The 21,244-nt window shown below is 47.3% G+C and overlaps 1 protein-coding gene across 5 annotated transcripts; it reads right to left on the minus strand.

Annotated features, from left to right (window-relative positions):
* Positions 1-85: 85 nt before the first annotated feature.
* LARP4 (La ribonucleoprotein domain family member 4) lies at positions 86-19,827 on the minus strand. Of its 5 annotated transcripts, none has more exon segments than NM_001395973.1 (16): positions 86-4,987; positions 5,189-5,360; positions 5,609-5,730; positions 6,295-6,453; positions 6,605-6,653; positions 7,033-7,266; positions 9,983-10,086; positions 10,535-10,744; positions 11,364-11,417; positions 11,775-11,885; positions 12,886-12,989; positions 13,269-13,405; positions 13,916-13,991; positions 14,342-14,500; positions 15,081-15,225; positions 19,675-19,827. In NM_001395973.1, coding segments are annotated over 16 exon segments (2,190 nt in total). In that variant the 5' UTR covers positions 19,693-19,827; the 3' UTR covers positions 86-4,651.
* Between the last annotated feature and the right edge of the window lie 1,417 nt (positions 19,828-21,244).

Consider the following 21,244-nt stretch of genomic DNA (forward strand, 5'->3'; position numbering starts at 1 on the left):
CAGTCGAAGCCGCCGCTTCCCGCCTCCCCGCCCCCTCAGCTCCCCGCACGCGTAACAGACAGCGCTGACAGAGACCGTTGTTGGGTTTTTTTTTTTTTGGTGGTGGTTTGGTTTTTTTTTTTTTTTGTTTTTTTTAATGTATTTTTTTCCTTTTAAATCAGCTTTTTATTTTTTTTTTCTTCTATAACTGTTATTTCAATTTCCCATAGCACCTTGGCAATGTCAAAAACAAATACAAATACATGTATCATCATCATTTGAACATTTAAAGCATGGAACCTACTCGACACAGATCTGTGGGGGTTGGTTTTTTTTGGGACAGGTTTGACAACAACCGGGACAGACAGGAGCCAGATGGGTGCTTCTTTCTCCTTCCGCTCAGGCCCTGCCCTGTGAGGAGCTGGGAGATGCTGTGGGGAAGCTGGACTCACCCGGGAGGAACACGAGGGGTGCACTCAGGTGAGCTCAATATATTATCTGAACCTTTTGTATTCTATAAAAACCAGAACAAAAACAAAAAGAAAGGGAAAAAAAAAAAACAACCATTTACGCACAGTCTGTTTATAGCTGAAGTTGCATCCATAACTGAAGCTCCATAAAAATAAAGCTCTGGTTTCTTCCATATAAAACTTTTGGGTTGTTACAGGTTAGTTGGCGGATGGATTTTTATTATGGGTTTTTTTTTTCAGAAATAAGTTGCTTTAACTCCATTTCAAGTCCTCCCAGCTGTACATTAAAAACAGACTCTGAAAGCCTCGTGCAGTGCCTGTGCTAAAGGCACTTGGAGAAGAGCTAACTAAAATACAGCAAACCAAAGCTAGGTACCATCCCAAAGGAAGCTCAGACTATAGGTAATATATACACACACAGAGAGCATGAGAAACCATTCAGATTAATGGCAACAATCGTTACGTTTCAGAAGGAAATATCAAAATTAGAAACGCAAGAGACAATTCTATTGCATATCTGTAGTCACCGAGGACTTACAAAAGGACTCGTCAGAAGCCACTTCCCCCCGCAGTGCATTTCTGTTGCATCGTCTGTAACACAATGGTGCATCATCTTACAAATTTAAAATCTCGTCTGTACACATCAGGTATTTCAGCCCAGGACACCCCCGGGAACAGTAAAAACAGCGGACATTTTCAAGACAGTTAAGCTGATATTGACAAAGTAAGGCCATAGCTATTGAACTACAGTAAAGCATTGATAAGTCACTTATTTGCTACTGATCTGCCACAGTATCGCCTTTCTCTTCTGGTTAATAGAGTGGGTTACATTTTTATTTTGTTTTTCTTTTTATACATCTACTGCTAAAACTGCACCATCATACCGTGCCAGGCTAACATTACTGTATTTTCTTATTTTTTTTTAATTTTTATTTTTTACAAACAGAGATAGCAGGAATGTAAGATACTATAAAACTAACTTAATTTGAGAAATCAAAAAGAAAAAAAGATTTGCACTTTTCACTACCACATGCAGATAATGACTCCTCTTTGCACTCCCCAGCAAAAATGCAAGAGAGTGGCCCGATCTTTTCCATGCACAATAATTTGGAAAAGAACTCCAACAGGGGAAGCACACTTCTGTAGGGAACAGAAGTCAGCAATGCTGAACACAGCTCACAGTTCATGAAAGTCGCACGCATGGATCACCTGCAGAGGAGGGCAGGTTGTGTTTGCACCGCGTGGTACAGAGCTGCTGAGAGCTGCTGCTCGTCACTACGGGTGCATTCTGAACACAGCTATTGAACAAGGGACAGTTTCACCTCTACTGATGAGGTGATGGGACTCCAATGAAAGCCATGAGCTGCCCCAGCAGTCAGCCTGGCTCCCAGGTCACCTTTCTGTCCCCGTGTTCCCCCATCTGTCAGAACAGGCAGACGTGATGGGCACACACAGCAGCTTGCCTGAGTCTATTACAGGGATGAGAACGTAGCAGCTAGCCTGTCTATGTGAAACGCTTGCCATGCAATACGAGTACTGCAGGAGAACTTGCACACAAAACTATAGTTTTCACAGCCTTTACATTTACTTGGTTATTTCCCCCAATGCACAAAAGATTAAGAAAGAAAACAACAGTATCAATGACAGGGGGGAGGAGGAAGGGGAATGCTAATGTTAAATCCTTGCAGGTAAGTATTAAATAAATAATTATGAGTGCTCTAATTTGATCAAAGTCTTAATATGCTGGGAAAAAAAAAAAAAGAGCCAACGGGTTTACAGACTCATTCGTGTACACTGTACAGGAGCCAGACTCTGCTGCTGGGAAATGTACATCCAGGACACACACAGCATCCTTTCCACGGTCAAGTTTCCCCAATCACCATTCAAGAAAGACTGAACTGCAGTTCCTCTTTTTCCACAAGTAATAAAATAATGTTCTAAACAAAGTTCCATTTCACAATTGTTAAAAGCTCTGATTCCACCTTGGAGCACTGTGTGGTTACCAGGTGCACTGCGAGCACCCCAGTGCTTCCTGGACCCCCAGTGACAGCACACATTTACCCACACATCTGTGACTATCACAGGTTTTCCAGTTTGACTGCAGTCATTTGTAGCCTTTAAATGGATCAAAAAAAAAAAAAAATCTGAACTCCATTTCAGAACTTAAAACATCTCAAAATATTTGAATTTCTCTATCATTCCAACAAACGTAGCATTACTGAAATAAATGGAGAAGGGTTCTGTAAGCATTCCTAAGCTGTAGACGTGATCAACAGTTATTATTATTTTCTTTTTAACTAAATTAAAAAAAAACCTCCCAAACCCAGTACAGGTAGTTTAACAGTGAGTAAGGATTTTGGTTTGGTTCTCTTAATATATATGTGTATATATATTTATATATATATAACATGCGTAGAAATGAACAGTTAACTGCATAAATACATCATATTGTGTTATGAATCAAATCAAAGCGATTGCCAAGCTGAATAATAAGTTAGAGAAATGACAACTCTGGCTTTATATATATATTTATAAAAATAGATATGAGTGTTCTCAAAGCAGTTGATAGAGAATGCCTACTGAGTAAGAAGTTGCCAAGGGTTATCTGGCTAAGAAATCAGAAAATGAAAATCTTCACAGTTATTTTAACTGCCACTTACATTCATTCTAATGGCAACACTAACATAGATTACTAAGATGTTTACGGTAAATATCACAATTGAGTTTTCCAGTGTTCACAACTTACGACTTAAAGTTTGTACACTTGCTATTCGCTACAGAAAGAAAAAAGGTGTGATTTCTTACTGCTGGAACCTCCTCCTAACGCTTCACACACAGCCTGGACCCCTGGCATGCTGATTTTGGCAGATTAATGCGCTGAGTTTTCCCATTTCAGTCATTACGGTAATCACCTTCAAACTTAACCCCTTACTACACAAATAGTGTTGCAAATTCAGTCGGCATACAGCTAGGCCAGATGCCACCTTTCCAGCAGCTTCTCTGAACACGAGGGCTTTTGTTTAATTCTTTACCCTTCGTTCCACTTGGAACGGTTCTTCAAAGTCAGTTGTTACTGTATCAGCTGTAAACGAGTTCCCAGTACATGTAAACCCTGATTTCTAGCACACAGCATCCCATGTCCTACTCCAGATCACAAAGACAGGTCAGCGTACAAAAACCCAGCCGTGCCTGGGCTGCTAACTACTCCAGAGCAGACCCCAGCCTGAGCCTGGTAGGGCTCTGTGGAGCAGAACTCCCCAGCTCCAGGCTCTTTACACACAGAGCTAACGCCACAGACCGCGCAGCTGTCCATCACTCATCCATACCGGGTCTGCCTCACGAAAACATACCAAGATAAATGCACAGAAGCCTGCAATAAAGAGATTAGAGAAAGGAAAAAGCAAGATAAAAACAAACAAAAAACCCCATCACGTCGCCCTCAAGGAGGCCAGGAAGGTCAAACCAGAAGTTCCGACACGCTCCCTTCTGCCTCCTTCCAACTGCACGTACAAGACAGGCTTTGCCATCCACGTGCTCAGACCTACAATCCAGTCTCCTGTAAAAATTATAGTTTAAAAAGCTTGCTGAATGAGTTATTAGTAAGGTCAAGAGATATTCTCCAAGCTGGAAACACAAAGTTTACTACAGTAGTACATTCAGTTTTACCATCGGTAACTAAGCCATGACAACATACCTGGCTGCACTCACTCAACCTCACACACCGACCAAGCACCTGGGCTGCAGACGGGCTCTGCAATGCAAGGCCATCAACGGCAGACACATCATCCTACAAGCCAATGTTAAATAGGTTAAAAAAAACTTCTACTTTTACAGAAATGCTCATTTTTTGCAAAAATAATCATCTCTTATCCTTCTCCTCCCACGCCGAGCGACACGTTCAGTCGTCGATTCATAGCCTTTCACTTTGTCAAAAAGCTAGTTTCACAACCCCAAAAAACAGATTTCAAGCAGGAAACCCTCTGCAAATTAAAAACAAAAATACAAAAATTATAATCTCTATATTCATATTGATTGGAATCCTCCAGCATTTGTGAAATCACTTTCAGAGATGAATTTTGGGACTCTCCACACAAGCCACACTCCAGTTCAGTATTCCCCTTCACGAATACTCCTCTCTCAGTCTCCTTTGCTGCTCATTAGTCCACAGCTCAAATTAAACAGAGGAATGGGCCGGACAGGCGTTACTTTGGTGACCGAGGTGGCACGTACTGCTCCTTGCCGACACGCCGCGGCGCTCCCTGAGGCGATGATCTGCGTCCAAACTGGCGCCTCTGTTCCCTGATTTTCCCCGCAGCCCCCCGGGGCGCCCCGCTGCCTCGGATCCCGCAGTAATCCTTCATCCGACCTTCGGCTTTGTCCGGAGCCTTCTCCGAAGCTCTCTCAGCTGTACCACCGTCGTCGGCTTTGGCAGGGGGAACTATGTTGGTGCGAAGCTCCCTGAGAGGCTGGACAGGAACGGGAGGCGGCTCCTTTGGGGGCTTCTGGCAAACTTCTGCATAACTCAGCTTGCGCGGCTCCTTCGGGACCAAGGGAGAAGAGCAGCGTTTACAGACCAGAATAACCACACCATACTCTTCCACACGGCCCCAAGAACACACACAATGAGTGCTGAAACCACAGCTGTGGCAAAGTGCACTGAGGAGATCCCAGGTGCTTCTTCGGCACACCTGAGGGAGAGCTCCCCATGTTCCTGGCTCCATCCCTGCGCTGGGCCTTACCTGCACCGCCACTGCAGGAGCTGCACTTGTGTTAGTAGGAGATGAGGTGGAATTTGTCCTCGGTGGCTTTGCGGCACTGACAGGACAGACAGACACGGGTGGGGACGTGTGGCCTTTAACATCCTTCTGAACTGACACTTCTTCTGGTTTGCTCTCTGGCTGAACGGCGCTGCTAAATGAAGAACAATTTAACATTAAGGTCTGTGACACAGCCTTTAGAGCCACAGCCATGCTTTCTGAGGTACAGAATGGCACAGCTTTCACTGCCATGATTTATTTTCTTCTTGTGGCCTCCACAGGAGCTACCTTCCACAATTGGGAAGGGAAGCACAAACATTACTGCCATCCTGCAGGATGTCAGCTACAGACTTAGCCTGGACACACAGATTTTAGTGCACTTGGTTCACGTGAGCTGCATACCTTAACACTACAGCTTCAGTCTGACCCGATGGACTCACGCTCGTCACAGGCTGCTGGACAACACTGGGCGTCTGTTCCTCCTGAGCAGGAGCCGGACAGCTGAGCAGCAAATCTTTGCTTTCCTGTGCAGAAAGAAGATGCAAAATATGAGGAGATGGCACACATGCTTGAATCGCTCCTCAACATCCCAGCACACAAAAACTGAGAAGTGAGATTTTTCCAAAGGCGACTCAAGTCCAGATTATAGGAATTCTGTTTCTTTTGGAGCATCATCTCCAAACCAATCACCGTTGACGTGGGTGAAACAAACAGTGATAAAGCCCACAGTACGTGGGGTAAGTGCACAGTAAGTGCTCAAGCAGCAGATTCACCTGGAGAAGCCCTTGTCAAGACTACACACAAACTGTTCCTACAACAACCAACGACCCACATTTCCCTCCTTTATTCCATTCCAAAGCTGAGCTTACACTACCATAATTACAGAAGCTTCAACTAAATACTCCCATGAAGCCAAGGAAATCCAGAACAGAGACAGAAGATGTGCTATTATATTAGAGAGCACAACGTTTGGTGTTAAAGCACTCCAATGCACAGCTCTAACAGGAACGACTGATTCTTTAAGCAGGGCAGAAGGAAAACACAGCAAGGTGAGTTACTGTGCCCCTGCCAGAGACTTGAGCAGATACCTTTTCTTTGCTGATTCCCTTGACTACATCAGACATCCTGCTCTCCAGCACAGGCTCTCCTGGTATTTTTGCTGTACTACCAGGCAAAGGTGGGAAATTTGATGCTAGCAAATCAAACTTTGGTGTCTGAGTCTTTGTTTCTGTTGAAGGCTGAGGTCTCTATAGGGGAAGAAAATATGTGTTAGTTAATAGAGCCATGACAAGTAGTACTGAAAGAGCTGAAAGTGAGCCGCAGTGTAATCTAAGAACTTAAGGACTGTGCCATCCCTTCAATGAATGCATGACTTGCAGTAAAGGAAGTGGAACTTACTGAAATCCGGTCATCTTCTCGTCTCCTCCGACCTCTGAAGATGTTCCTCCTTTAAAGGGAAAAACAAACCACTCGGTCACTTATCTACAGCCAAGTACATCACAAGGGGACCCACAGTAGAGGGATTCACAGCAGCCTCTTGATGAAGATTTATTTATTGTTTATGCCAATACAAATACCAACATTAATTCATCAATGATCTGGAAACGATTCTGGAGACACACCAGTTATTTTGGAATAAAGACATCTTCAAGTATTTGCCAGAAGAATTGTTGGGTATTCAGTCAAGCAGGAATTCATGCTAACAGTTAAGTATTTATTGTGTTCTGTTTAAATGCCAGTTTTCTCCAGTGACTATTTACAGACATGCCCATTGTGCCAATGGTTGGCTCAGCATCATTTGAACCTCCAGCACACTGTTGCATTACCTGCCCCTGCCAATGCCGTAATCTCCGTTCTGCTCCATCTGCATGGTAGGAGAATCCTTCTGGGAATAGCCTTGCTCTTGGTGCCCCGTTAGCGTGCTGTTATGTCGCTCCATAACAAAATTCCTTGAGTTGGTTCTGCTCAGTGGTCCGTCCCCGAGTGACACAGTACCGGCAGCAGCTGGACCCTCCGCAGCATGCTCTGAGCTGTTTGACGATCGGAAGTGAGGCTTCACACTGTAGGGCACATGGCAAGAGGCTCTGTGACCCAGAGTTCAAAGCACAAAATGCAAAGCTTCCACTGCCTGCTGTCAGTTTGTAGCTGACAAAAAGGAGGAGGTCAATATGCACTGGAACTCCATCAGAGAAGTCTTGTTTCCTGAACACTTGTCAAGAACAAAGAAACTGTTCTTCCTTACTTCCATCTATTCCTTCCATTCTAGCTCTCCTGCCACCTGTCTTCTCATCAAATGTTGCCAGCAGAAAACAGGTCACTGCCTGACAGACACCAAAGGAAAACAAAATCCCCCAAAACTTGGTGCAGTAGAAGACACAGCGTAACCCCGACCTGTGCCTGCTGTATGGACACTGGGCTCTGACAACTTATTTGGAGAACGAACCCTAAAGAACAAAACTTACATCAGCACAAGCAAAAATCTGAACTGCAACAAGAAGCTGGAGCAGATGTACGACTGAATGTGCTGAAGAGGCCTGGGCACATCAGACCAGGGAAGCTGAGAGCCCCCCTCCCCAAAAGCCAGGATCTGAGCCCCGCTGCTCCCATTATCGAACGCCTCCACATTGACTGTGGTTTTCCAGACCTTTTACCCATTTATTGATTTGCCAGCATCAAAGCTGTATCGCCTTTGAACCCAGATGCGGCTGTGCACACTCAGTGTTACTACAGCCCTGGGTCTTAAACAGAGAACTTCCCAGGGAAACCAGCCTGCCGTTAGTCAGAACAGAGCCTATCTTTTCTTAGCCAAATTCTGAGTGATCAAATTAATCTGCTTTGCCAAAGCCATTTTAAATCATCTTTTAGATGGCTGAAGATATCAATTAAACTTAACCAACACTAACACTGAGGACTTTCTGTCACAAAACCCAACCTTCCTTTCCCACAAGGACACTGCAGCAAATCAGGGCAAAATAAACACAACCAGCTTAGACAAATGTTTAGCTACAGACAGAAATCCAATATTTAACTAGCGACTGCCTGTATGACAGAATAAATGAAGCTTAATGAGCCAGGACAAATCTGAAAGCAGCAGCTGAATGAACCTCTCTGAATGAACTCTTCTGCAGTTCAAGAGGAGATGCATCAAACAAAGATTAATTCATATTGCACAGCTTTGAGCAGCATTAAGAACCAGTTCTTAGGCCCCAGTAAGGTAACGTCTTCTCAGGTCATTCTTCAGCCCTCAGATCTCATAATCTTAGCCATCATTGAGAAGGCCACAGTCTTATCTGGGCAGAAGAGCAAAGCAGAAAAGACAAGAAAAGGTAAGGAGGGAAAAAAAAAGCAGAGAGAAAGAAAGGTGATATGAAAGAGTAAAGAGGAGGAAAAGCATGAAGTGCAGGCTGCCCAGACGCTGACTGCTGGACCTGTTCTCTCTTAGCGCGATACTTGATCATCACTGGGCCAAACTTTCACAGTCTCGTGCTTTCAAAAGAGTCCTGTTGAAGTATAATCCCTGCCTGCTTCTGGAACATTAAGATTTATTACTGTGAAAGCAGAGCTTGGTACAAGCACAGTGGCTCAGCAAGATGAGCAGGAAAGATAAGACAACCGAGACAGACCAGCAGAACCTGCACACACCTGACCCCGAAGCTGTAACTTCCCAATGACTGAAGTTTAGCAAATGAAAGTTTTAAATAACCAGAGGAGCTTTAAAAGCTTAAAGACAAGGCAGGTGCAATTTACAAGAAGTCAGTGAGAGTGTGGGCATTCCCAGATGTTAATCTTTGGGCACATACAATTCTTGCACGTTATCAGCATCCATACCTCTGAGATGAGCCATGTAACGAGCAGTTTTTAAGTTTGAACACAGTTTAAGGCAAAAAAACCCCAACATCAATCAACTTCAGGATCATAGCTGTGATCTGTGCAGTTGTGACAGAATCAGCTGCCCCATCTCCTAAGCCATACTGCCAGCTGCAGAGCCAGCATTAAGGCTCTGCTGAGTCACCAGAGACCACATTTCCAAGTTCATCCTCTGCCAACAACCACAAACCTTAACTGCATCACACAAACACTTGCAGAACTGTCAGCTGTCAACTGACTCCACAAACAGAACACAGCTCCATTTCCACGCTGCCAGCCACATGCTGAACACAGCAGAAGAGCTTGCAAATAAACCCATTTCCACCCACACAAACAGATTACTACTCCATTGTATTTACAGAGCACTACTCCAGCAAATACAAAGCTGCTCCCTCCTCCCCACTGTTTATATCCGAGCAGAGCCTTTACAGTTTATCAGGAATGATGGGGGTAAAGTAAATAAACTACAAGTAACAGACACGGCACCGTGCAGCTATAGCACAAAGCAGTCAGGGATGCAACTGAGCTGCACACGCTGAGTGGCTCTGCAGGACTAAGCACACAGCAGGAACAGCTCGTGTTTGTGCTGCACAAGTTTGTAATTTGTGCACAACAAACATAACTGGAAGTGTTACCTTGAGAGGAAGTTATTTGTCTGCAAAAATTCCTCTGAGGCTTTTAAAGAAGTTACCTTTGCTCCCTCCAGTCCATTATTTTAGGATTTTAAGCTGCTACCTTGATCCTTAGTTTGTGGTATAAATCAAGTTGAAAAAAGCAGTTTGATTATTTGATAAAACAAATAAGCAGGCCCAATTATGAGGCACTGCACTCCACAGGTGTGCAAAGAACACTTTGGTGTGTCAGCACTGTAAGTTCTCAGAGAGCAAACAATGGAGGCAGCTGTCTTACCGATTCCTATGGAATGGGCGACCTATACTCAAAGCAGCAGCACTTGTTTTATATGATCCTGGTGTATTAAAGCCATTCACAAATCCACCGTTAGGAAAGGGGGCCTGCAACAGACAGAACAGTTTCAATGGCTGAATTTAAAAGAAAAATGTTTGCAGTTACATGATATTCAGCAGTTATTCATTTAGTCTGTACATACTTCTATGCAGAGCTACTCCAGCTAGCATGCTGTAACCTTACCCCTAAAGAGAAAACCCCACCAGGTTAACAACCAGCAGATCTCCTCCAGCACAGTCCTCTGCTTCCTGAAAGAGCTGCAGAGCTCACCCACTAACACTAACTACAGGATAACAGAACCCCACACCAAAACCTGACTATGGCACTGACAGCCTTGCTTTATGAGGTCCCTGATATAAAACAGGGCCATCTGACTGAAAACTCGTGCATTCTGCAGCTGCAAAGCCCACTGACCCCACTGATCTGTCATCCAAGCCATTACTGATGCTTTGGGCTATCTCCCCCCGTCCTCATCGCTCAGCAGCTGTTACTCACCAGAGGTGTTTCAAAGTAAGGTGCAGGATTTGGAGACCACGTCTGAGGCACAATGCTGTAAATAGAGTACTGCTGAGGACTATATACAGGCTGCATAAACAGCGGTGAGGCAAACTGTGCTTGTGTTTGAATGGGCTGCGCATAAACACTGGAATCCACTACCCGGTAACCATTCTTAGCAAAAAACGTGTTGATGGCTTTTATCCTGGCCTGTAAGACAGCAAATCACATCACACGCGTTAGCTGGGAGAAATGGAGAAGCAGAACGTGATATTCTTCTTGCCTACTGAAACTGTGCCACAAGGGACACTAAGAGGAAGTAGGTTGATTACTTCTTACAAATAAACACCCTGATAAAAATCAATCAGATTACACTCTTAGGAGTGTAGGATACACAAACTGCTTTAACCAGAGATCTCAGAAGTTTAAGATAACACTGTTTTCTATAGCAGTAACCATCCCGACTCCAACTTGGACTATTCCTTTCATAGCACAACCAGCAGGTCTCAGCCTTATTTGCAGTGCAGCTAACAAACCAGAGCCTCATGAAGGAGATTCCCCCTCCTGAGCCCTGCAGACCCAGATTCCCAAGGAAGTGGAGCAGATTTCACAGCTCACGGGAAGCAGCACTGTGGTTAACCTGTAGGCACCAAATGGTAACTTCTTAACGCTGCTCATGACCTCATTCAAGCCCACAGAACTATAAACGATATCTCTGGTTTACATCTATCCCACTGCTAACTCCTCAACTCCCCACTCCCACAAATGCACAATGTCACTCCAATAGAAACAATATTTCACTCTGAAATCCCTTGTGAAACAGCCTTACCATTATTGGCTTGCCCTGAAAGGTTTTCACTTCTTCCCTTAAGTATTTAAATGCCTGCACAGAAAAGATTAACATTAGAATACCTTGATGGAATTTTACCACTTAAAAGATATGACTTAATGTGCTTCCTTGTTAGCCCAGCTAACTTATCTGGCATCCTGAATTTGAAGTGTTAGATATCACAGTTGTGGCTGGCAGGTTCTGAGGCAAGCAGAGAGGTGAACTGCAACCCTACAGCCTTCTAACTTCAATATCAACTAGAATTTGGAAATAATCTCTTAAAATATCGAGAGGGAGGATCAGTAGACAAACAACACATTCAGCTGTGGGCAGCAGGCATGCAATTCTCTCAAGCAGGGGAAGCACCAATAACAAAACAGAGGTATTATTAAGAGCTGAAGGCAGCCTTACCTGTTGGGCATCTGTATCAGACTGGAATGTAACGTACCAGTTGTTGTTGTGAGCAAACTCACAGCTTATGACTTTGGGGCAGTTTTCATTTTTAAACAAAGCCTTAACCTCCTAGGAGAGAGAAAGACATGAGGTACTTATGGTACTCCATCTCTCCTCAGCAGCAAGTTTCACCTGACCAGAAATGCTCTTTTATTCCCCTTACAGAACAGGGAATTATCCACTACCAGTTAATGAGCTCAACAGCACCAGCGCAGCGCACCGAGCTCCCCAAGTAAAAGTAGACGAATAAACTGGTTAAAAATCACCATCATAATAACACAATCAATACCAGAGTAGAACTGGTGATACTTCTGTATGAAAGTAGCAGCAAAAAAATCAGGTGAATGAGACAGTCATCAGTACAAGAATGATTTTACGGAATATTCCTCATTTGACAGCTCTGCAACAATTGATCGTATTTCACAGACAGGACAAATGTACTGTTCAATGTTTGCATTGTTCAATGTTTGCATTAAAAGAACCAATTAAAAACGCCAGGAGACAAACACCCCATGTTGCAACTTTAAGAAACAAAGAACTAAATCATTCTGTTAGCCAAATATCAGTAGGAATTTTATTATCCCCCTTCTCTGAACATAATGAGCTCAGCTCACACTGGGTCACAATGAATGGGAGATGTGTGTGTTTAAGAACATTTCTTGCTGCCAGAACAACTGTCTGACTTCAAGTCAAGACACCGCTGGGACAGAAATTCAGCCTGAACTCCAAACTGTGTCCTGGGCTGATTTCATTTTTAGATCTACAGAGATCAGTGCAAAGTTCCCTCCAGAAAAGCCTCACTAGCTCCATTCTGCTGAAAGTTTACTTAAGAACATTTTTATGTATTAGGAAATAACAGGGACGACAGCGACAAGGTCGTTTCAGTTTGACTTCTTTTGTCAACGGATCCAGGCAGAAAAAAAACTTCTTCTGTGGTTCACAAGAAAAATACTGAAGCTTAATTAAACACCAGTTGACCTTTAAAGCAACGCTTGCTGCTGCTGTTTGAGGTACTGCTGAAGAACCTTCCAAAAACACCAAGTTCTCCATTCTTATAATAACTCTTTACCTCTACAGGTGTTGTTTCAGGGATCTCACGGAGAATGATAATACATCGTTTGTGGTTTGGTCTGACTTTCTCCCCTGTCTCATCCACTTGTACCATAGGAGAAGCTACAATAAAAACACAAAAACTGGTTTAAAATGGGACAACGTACAGGGCAAAAATCACCTCAGCAGCATCACTTCCAGTCCATTCTTTGCAGTGAGCAGTGAACTGGGTGTACTCACAGCAAATCATTGCTAACACTATCACAAAGCAGCCTCTCACCAGCACGGAGTTAGGCATTTACAATAAAGCATATCTAGAATCCAAGAGTCTGCAACCACCTCTTATATGCATGCTTTGCCATACAAGGTTCTCTTCAGCATTTACCAAACACCCAGACTTACATCTCAAAACGTCCAGAATAAGGTCCATATCAGTTGTCAGCTTCTTAATGCCTTCCATGTTAGCAATCGTCCATATTGGAACAAACTGATCGCTGTCCATTTGGGACATCAAGTAGAGATCCTTGGAAAGATTCTCACTAAAAAGACAAATTCATTATTTTATAAAAATCCCACCATTTTTATTTCTTTTTTTAAACAGATGCCTTAAAACAACCACGTACTGCAAGGCTTAAATGTTCACCAACACCACTCACAGCCAATACGTACTCAGATTTCATCCCTTAGCAAGTCTCAGCAGATCAACACAAGGCAGAGTAAGATGATTAAAATAACTACCTTGATGAAAGTTAGAGCACACTCTGTGCTGCTTTCTCTGCTAAAACAATCTTGCCAAAGACACATCTCTTCTCTAAATTACCCCAGAACCTGACAGCACGGAGGTCAGCCTGGCTTCCCATTCCTGACAAGGATGCATGGACGGGGCTGAAATGCACCACAGCACTTCTGCAGCCTTCCAGCAGATCTCGTTTCAAACTGCAACCAACCCCTGTCACCCACAGCTCACGTGTTTATTAATCAAACAAACAAAACTAAGTATTTGCTAGCAGTTTTAATAAAGAGCTCACACAAAGTTGAGCTGACTGTACCGTGAGAAGCAGAACTCAAGTTGTTTCCTCAAACATTCTCTAATATCTTCTGTGGACACAACAGAGTTGCCTTCACCTGAAATTTAACACATTCACCATCAGATCTCAGTTTCACATCAATACGAGAACCCTTTTCATTGCACAATTCAAGTATGAACCCCTCAGGGTAGCAAAGGAAAAGGTCACAGAAGACACATTTAAAGACGACCACACTGCACGCTCCAGGCTGTGTCATTCCTGTTGTGTTGAGTTGGATCCCATGGGCTTCATCTACCTGGCCAACTGCAAAGGTGGTTTGGACCTCCTTGCATACAGGCTGAATGGGAAAGGACAAAGTTCCCACTCCTCATTTACAAGACCTATCTTTAGGGCAGCATGCACTGCAGTTAGAGCTACTGACAATGGTCTTCTTAATCAGGTACCCACCGGCCACTTCATAGATTGGGTATCCAAGATCTTCTGTTGTTAGGACAATTCCATTGGCAGCTGCTTCATCGATTCCTGTGTCATTTCTTGCAGCTTCACACGATGTGGAGTACATCACTTCATAGTGCTTGCAGCCATCCTCCGAGATCTCTACGTTACCTGGCAGAAGAATGCACCAACAGCAGAAGGCCAACCATAAGCTTAGAATTATTTCCATTTGAGAACGTCAGCATTAAAAAAAAAATACTCAGGAATGCAGTAATAACAAGGCTTGGATTTTCAATACCTACATTGCAGAGAACAGCCCTTCCCACCTCTCCATTTTCACAAAGGTCTCAGTAAATAACAGGATCCTGGAATTGCAGGATTCCCCCACAGCAGAGGGGTGGTTTAAGACAGATTCTGCTGAAATTTAAGACATTTAAAGCTCCCCAAAACTTTGAAGAACTGCTCTGTAGTTTCTACTCCAGTAACAGCACTACTGTGCAGCAGTTCTCTGCAACGCAAGGTGGTCTTCCAGGATTGTAAGTGGCCCTCAGAACTTATTTTCCTGTTCACAGGGTCAAGCTCATACTAAAGTGCAGCAATGGCAAAAAAGACATCTTGAACCCATTTCTACACATTTAGCATCGTTTCCCTCTTAGCGCGTTACAGTCATCACCGGGCCCTTTGAGTGCCATCACCGTCACAGCGGAGCTCACCACAGCCCGTAACAAAACCCACTGCTGGCTCATCTCACCCTCAGTCTGAGTCCCTGCCACAGCCGCCGGTTCGTGCCATGAGTGCTCCGTGCCATTGCTTGGCGGCGCCGCCTCGCCACCGCCCTGGGGACCCTCCTGCCACACCTTGGCGTTGGGGTTCAGGCCAGCTCCTTTGGATGTTACCTGCTGAAGAGAGCACAACAATTCCATCAGGGACAATAACCCACAGATGCTCCAGCAGGCGAGCCTGATGGCACAGGTGAACTTCGTCATCTCCTGCACAGATCCACATGCGAGGTGCCCAGGTAGCTGCTAGCCACCTCTGTCAGTTTTCACCTCTCAAAACGAGAAAATCTCTGGCATTCCCATTTCCCAAGTATTTTATTTCTACCTCCACAAAGTGCTGCCTCCAACCTCTTTATTTACACCTGCATCAGCAGCGGGGGAAGCTGCAGGCTGTGAGGCACTCTGCTCGCCCTCCAACTTGTAAAGGCTTTCAGTTGTGTCACCTTCCAGCAGAAAAGGGGATTTCCCCCCTCCGCATCCTATCCTAGACAGGACCATTCATCACATCACATTCCAAAAGGAAGAACTACCAACGAGTTACTGAATTTAACTGGTGACATTTATCCTAACACAGCACCACTTACACTGGGCCAGGATTCCTCATGAACCCACGTGAGCATTACCCGATCTCTCCATGACCTGAAGAAAGCTGTTAGCCGGCACTGATGTGTTTTGGATGTAAGTAAACTCATAACCAAAGAGATAAACGCTCCCCAAGACCCATGGTAAGGATATGCAGCACCACAGCCTGCCTGGAGGAGGGGGGAACAGAACTGTCACACTTTTAAGACTGGGCAACAAGACCCACAGTTAGGGTAAGAATTCCTGATGCCCTCCAAGCAATTAACATGTCTCCTCCGAACTTGTTCCCTCGTCATGAAGGACAGCCCTCTTCATTCACACCACCTGCTTGAATTCAGAAGGCAAAAGCCACCCATCTGAGCTCTCATCTCACCGATTAATGAATGAGGAAGTTTGATATTTCAGCCACCAGCCTCCAGGAGGCTGAAATCAAGGAGTGGTTTACTCCCAGGCCTCGAACATAGAGGAGGATAAGGAAGCAGCTGCAGTAGCTTTAGGGACAATTTCTCTGCCAAGGCAGCACCAAGTTCTGAAGCGATTTGCTATGAGGACAATCCCAAACCCAGCAACAAAAAACCTCCAAACTGCAGAGAAGTTGAAGGCCAACACACCGGGGGGTGAAGCAGAGGTGACAGCTTCTGCACGGCTGCCTTTAGAATTCAAAATCTTACAATGAATTCAGTCCACACTGCGATGGGGTTGTGTGAATGTTAGCAGAACGTGGCTGGAAGTGGAAAGGAGAAGCAGCAGCAGTGCAGCGTGAAGGGACAGAGCAGTTCCTCTCCAACAAAGGGCTGGAACCGGAGCTCGGTTCACAGCTGCAGCACATCCCCATCACTCCCAGTGCAGCTCAGCAAACTCCAAACTGAGCTCTGCCCACCGCCGGTCCCTCCTGCCATGCAGTGCGGTGGCAGCAGTGGGATCTGCTTTGGAAAGCCAACGTCACATTTCCTTCACTTTACTTCTCATCAAATTTAAAACCAAATACGAATGCACATCCAGGAGGTGATTCATTACTTATAAACGCTGTCTCTCTGCCTCACGTCTCACAGGTTCAAACTTAGCTCAGGATGAAAATAACTGTAATGTACAAATACGATAAGGTGAAACTGAAAGACTTCAGGGAGATCATCACACCTCTGAAGCAGATCAGAGTTGAAAAGCAACCCCGGGTAAGTCTGAGTTACTTCAGCACTGCCTGGAAGTCACACATGTTAACGGGGAAGTTCCAAAATCACAGAGAAAAGTGCTAAGAAACTGAATAGATTTGGGCTGATAGAGAAATGAATGGGCCTATTAATAGAGCATCTGAAATACACTCCTGAAACAGAGCGTGGGCTACTTCCTCTTTGTTGTAGTGCATTTAATGACACATAATGTAGCTCTGGAAGACCCAGCCCTGATGTCATGCAGCTTAATAGCAAGACACCACGGGCTCTGAGCAGATAAAAAGTCCCTCATTTACATCAGCCTGTTGAGAATATCATGTGCTGTGCTCCAAGAGCAGTGCTGCTGTTCTGGCAAGCGGCTCTATGGGAGAGGAGGCCAAAGCACCGATTCCTGCTTATTTAAGGGAGGCTAACAAACACCAGGCCCTTCCATTGGCTGCCAAACAACCCTCCCTGCTGCTATCGGGAACTTTCATGATGAGGTTAAAGCTTTACAGGGATACAAAGGTTAGGAACACTCGCTGGCAGCCACGAGCTGACAAAGCTCTCAGCTGAGCCTCCCCCCACTTCACCTCACTTTCAGCAAATGCGGTCAAAGATTCCCCTCCAGAAATTCCTCCAAGTTGGTCACTGAAGCATCTCCCCTCTTGAGAAGCTGGCAAAGAAAACTGGTTTATATTCTATCAGTCTGTGTTACCTCTGACAGATTCAAGTGAGCCTACAAAAATGAAAGGACAGCTTCTTTTACAGCATGTTTTAATCCTGCAAAATCTTAACACTGAGTTTGGAACAGACCTCATGGAGCAAACTGAGACCCTAAAAGAGCATCCAAGTGAAAAATTTAAAAGAGAATTCACTAAAACTCGTGATGTGAGAAGCTACACGTTATCCAGAAGGGAAAACATAACCAGAGGAAAATAATAATTGCAAATTAAGAAGTCGGCAAATCTATGGGAGATTAACAAAGGGAAACCTTATGATGGCTGGTGAGGAAACACACCTGCAGGGACGCAGATGTGTGCTGTTACCCATCGTCTTCTGAAAGCTCAGCCAGGCTGAGAGGCAAAGCAAGGGGCACTGCTGTCACACACACACACAGCTCCTGCTTTGCCTGCAGGACATCCCATAATACCAGCTCAGCACCCCGAACATCCCCGGCAGCTCTCAAAACACTCAGCAGTGGTCACAGGAGAGCCGCTGAACGCTGATGATTCCACACTGCACAATGGGAGCTCCTCCTGCACCCCCCGTAATGAAAGGCACTGTGAGACGGTGCCACCCCCACCTGAGCCAATCCCTTCGGTGGGAACTGTGTCAGCCATCTCAGTGCTCAGTCCTGGTTTTCTCACTGAGAAGCACCGCTGGCAGCAATTAGGGCAGCATTTCACCCATCCTGAACGCGTAGATTGCCAGTTTTTCCAATAAACCATCAGATGCTATCAGGGCACCTGCCAAGGCTGCAAGTAAAGAACATCTACCCAAACATTGGCATGTGAAAAACAACGGGCCTTACAGCATTACCTCAGCTCAGCAAGTTTCCTGAGCTAAGAGACTTTCAGAGCAAACAGAAGCGCACACGGTGAGGAAATCAATCTGCAATCAGCACGTGCACACCTGAGCTAAGCCTGAAATACAGCACAGACAGCTGAAGTCGGTGAGCTGATGAACCCTCCCCAAAGCTCCACGACTTCCAGCACAGCCCCTCTCTGCAGTGGTTCTCAGGCAGCCCCACAGAAGCAGAGGTGAAGCCGTGCTCTGCTTCAACGCACTGCGCTTTGGAGCGGCCGACTCCGAGCTCTGAGCTCACACTGGAAGGGGAAGCGCCTCCACAAGGTCAGATGTGTTTGGTTTGGGGCTCCTGAGAGCTTCGCTGGTGGTTCCTGAATGAAGATGGCAGAAACCAACAATGCTTATGGACAAAAAGGAAGGAAGGGGACCAAACAAAACACCCAAAACGCGGCGTGGCCTTCGTGGGATTCCCTGAACGTCCGCACAGCTCTGTGCCCAACGGGACCTTCAACAGCTCCTCAACTTCAGTACTGCAAAACCCAACTCCCACATTTTGCCTTCCTGTGACTGCACGGCCTTTTCTCCCCCTTTCCACACAACTCGAGCTGCAAAACTGCGGCAATCACCTTAAAGGAGCATTCCCAAAGACTTTGATATACGCGTTCTTCAACGCACAACGCGTCAGCACTCCCAAGGGAGCCCCTCGCCGCCCGCCGGAGCAGAACACGCCGTTAACGATCGATTCGCTTTCCTCGCTCCCGTCCCATCACCGCAGCCGTTCGCTCCGGGCGCCCCCAACGCGAAGCTGAGCGGCGCAGCGCCGCAGCCGAACCCGGAGCCGCGTCCGGGAGCCGCGCTGAGCGCACGCGGCGCGGAGTGCAGTCCGGGCCCGCGACCTCCGCGCGGGTTGGAGCGCTGCGGGGCCGTTCCGCTGCACTACAGCGCCGCGGCCGCTCACAGTTTAACGGAAAGACCCCCCGCCCGCCCGGTGCGAGGCCGCTGGGCCGTCCCAGCGCGAAGCCGCTCCCGGTGCGAGGCCCCGCGCCGCGCGTCACCTTCAGGGCGGGCCCAGCGCCGCCGCTCCCCGAAGGTCACCGCGGTGCCTTTCACCCCCCCCGCCGCCTCCACGCGGAGGCCCCGCCGGAACCTTCCAGAGCTCCGACCCCCTCCTCCCCGCCCGGCGCCCCGCGCCCGCCGCCGCCGGCCCCGGATTTGCTGTGTCAGCCCCGTCCCCTCCCCCCGGCGCGGCGCGGCGCGGCGTGCGCGGCCTCCCCGCCACATGGCCCGGCCCGGCACCGCGCCTCACCTCCACGAACAGCAGCATCGCGTCCCCCGCGCTCCGGCCGGCGGACCCGCGATCCACGCCGCCCTCCCCGCTGCCCGGCGGCGGCCGCGCCAGCGCCGAGGACACCCGGGCTCCGCCTCCGGCTGCTGCCGCCAGGCCCGGCCCCCGTCTCCCACCGCCACCCGCTGCCTGCTTCCGGGGCGCGAGGGATCGCTTCCGGGGCGAGGGCGGAGCTGGAGCGGTCCAACCCCGCGCTGGGCGGGGGCGGGAAGGAACCACGCGCCACACCGCGGGTGGAGTGCACGGCACACGGGGATGGGGGGGGGGGCGGACAGCGCCCCCCTGCGGACGGGAGGTGGCTGCGCCGGAGCCGGACGCTACGCGAGGTCCTGGCGCTTCGTTTTACGGAAATAGCCCCAAATTCTGATCCTTCGCCCCCAGCCCGACGTCAGGGGAGGGAGCCGGGGGGGCACACGGAGACGCCGGGAGGAGGAGAGGGCTTCGGCCACCGCAGGATTTCCCCCAGACCGCACCGATACAGAAATGGCACAAATCCATCTCCGTGCACCCACCTCAGCTGAGCCCACGGGAGCCTCAGTCTCTTATTCCGTGCCCCACGCGATGGATTTTCCCATTGGAGATACCCTCACGTTGGAGATGCGCGTCTGACTGGCAGGAAGGGACAAACCTCCTCTGTTGGAGGCATCGGGATGGGCAGTAGGAAACACTTCTCCAACAGAACTGTGCTGCAGTGGCTGCTCAGGGGGTGGTGGAGTCACCGTCCATGGAGGGGTTCCAGAGGTGTGGGGCTGTGGCACCTGGGGATGTGGGTATGGGCATGGCGGGGTGGGGTGGGGTTGGGCTGGATGACCACAGAGGCCTCCTCCAACCGTAACGACTCTGTGGTTCGTGAGCACAAGGATTGCACTCTTCCACTTCATTGCCCGCATGGACGCAGAGGCAGCAACACCACCGAGGGGAATCCTGCAGGGAAAACACCTCCAAACCTCTTCAGAGCAGCAGACAGAGACTGCCCCGACGTTACTGATCAAACCTCAGGGAGCAGTTATTGTTTGGGGCTTTGGGCGATGTAGAAATATTCCATTAAAGAACTGCAGTCCTGCAGTGGGCTCAGCGTGGCTGAAGGATGCAGATCTGCAGCAGTGCTTCATGCCCTGCAGGGGAACCCGGCCCCACTTAACACCATTACCTGCAATTACAGCCCAGCAAATGGTGTGAGTTTGAGCCAGAGGGGTAATCAAAGTCCATTGAAGAGATTAGAGGTGGTGGCACAAGCTGTGCCCCAAATTGATGGCCCAGATGGCAGATCCTATGGGCACCTCACTGAGCAGCAGGTCTGAGATGCGCCTAAGTGAGAAAGAAAAGCAAAGTAATGTAGAAGGAGCAGAATAAACAACTCCGGGCAGAAGAAATCAAAAGTGCCCATTTCCCAACAGCAGAATCTGTTCTGGAAGTGCACCTTCAGCCGGGGGCTCCAAAACACCACAGCAGCAGGAGAGCAAACCCTTCAGATCGTTATTTATTGTGACGTTCAGCCAGTCCTTGTTCCTGGGGGCTACAGGATGGAACT

The sequence above is a fragment of the Gallus gallus genome, chromosome 34, assembly GCF_016699485.2.
Source record: "Gallus gallus isolate bGalGal1 chromosome 34, bGalGal1.mat.broiler.GRCg7b, whole genome shotgun sequence".
In the NCBI taxonomy this organism is placed as follows: Eukaryota; Metazoa; Chordata; class Aves; order Galliformes; family Phasianidae; genus Gallus; species Gallus gallus.

What these genes read in the sequence shown, in the direction of transcription:
- LARP4 (XM_015300229.4), bottom strand. An exon ending in TACGGCATTGGCAGGGGCAG is followed by an intron (nt 6,654 to 7,032) that starts GTAATGCAACAG and finishes TTCCCTTTAAAG; the next exon opens with GAGGAACATCTTCAGAGGTC. An exon ending in AGGGAATCAGCAAAGAAAAG is followed by an intron (nt 5,731 to 6,294) that starts GTATCTGCTCAA and finishes CTTTCTGCACAG; the next exon opens with GAAAGCAAAGATTTGCTGCT.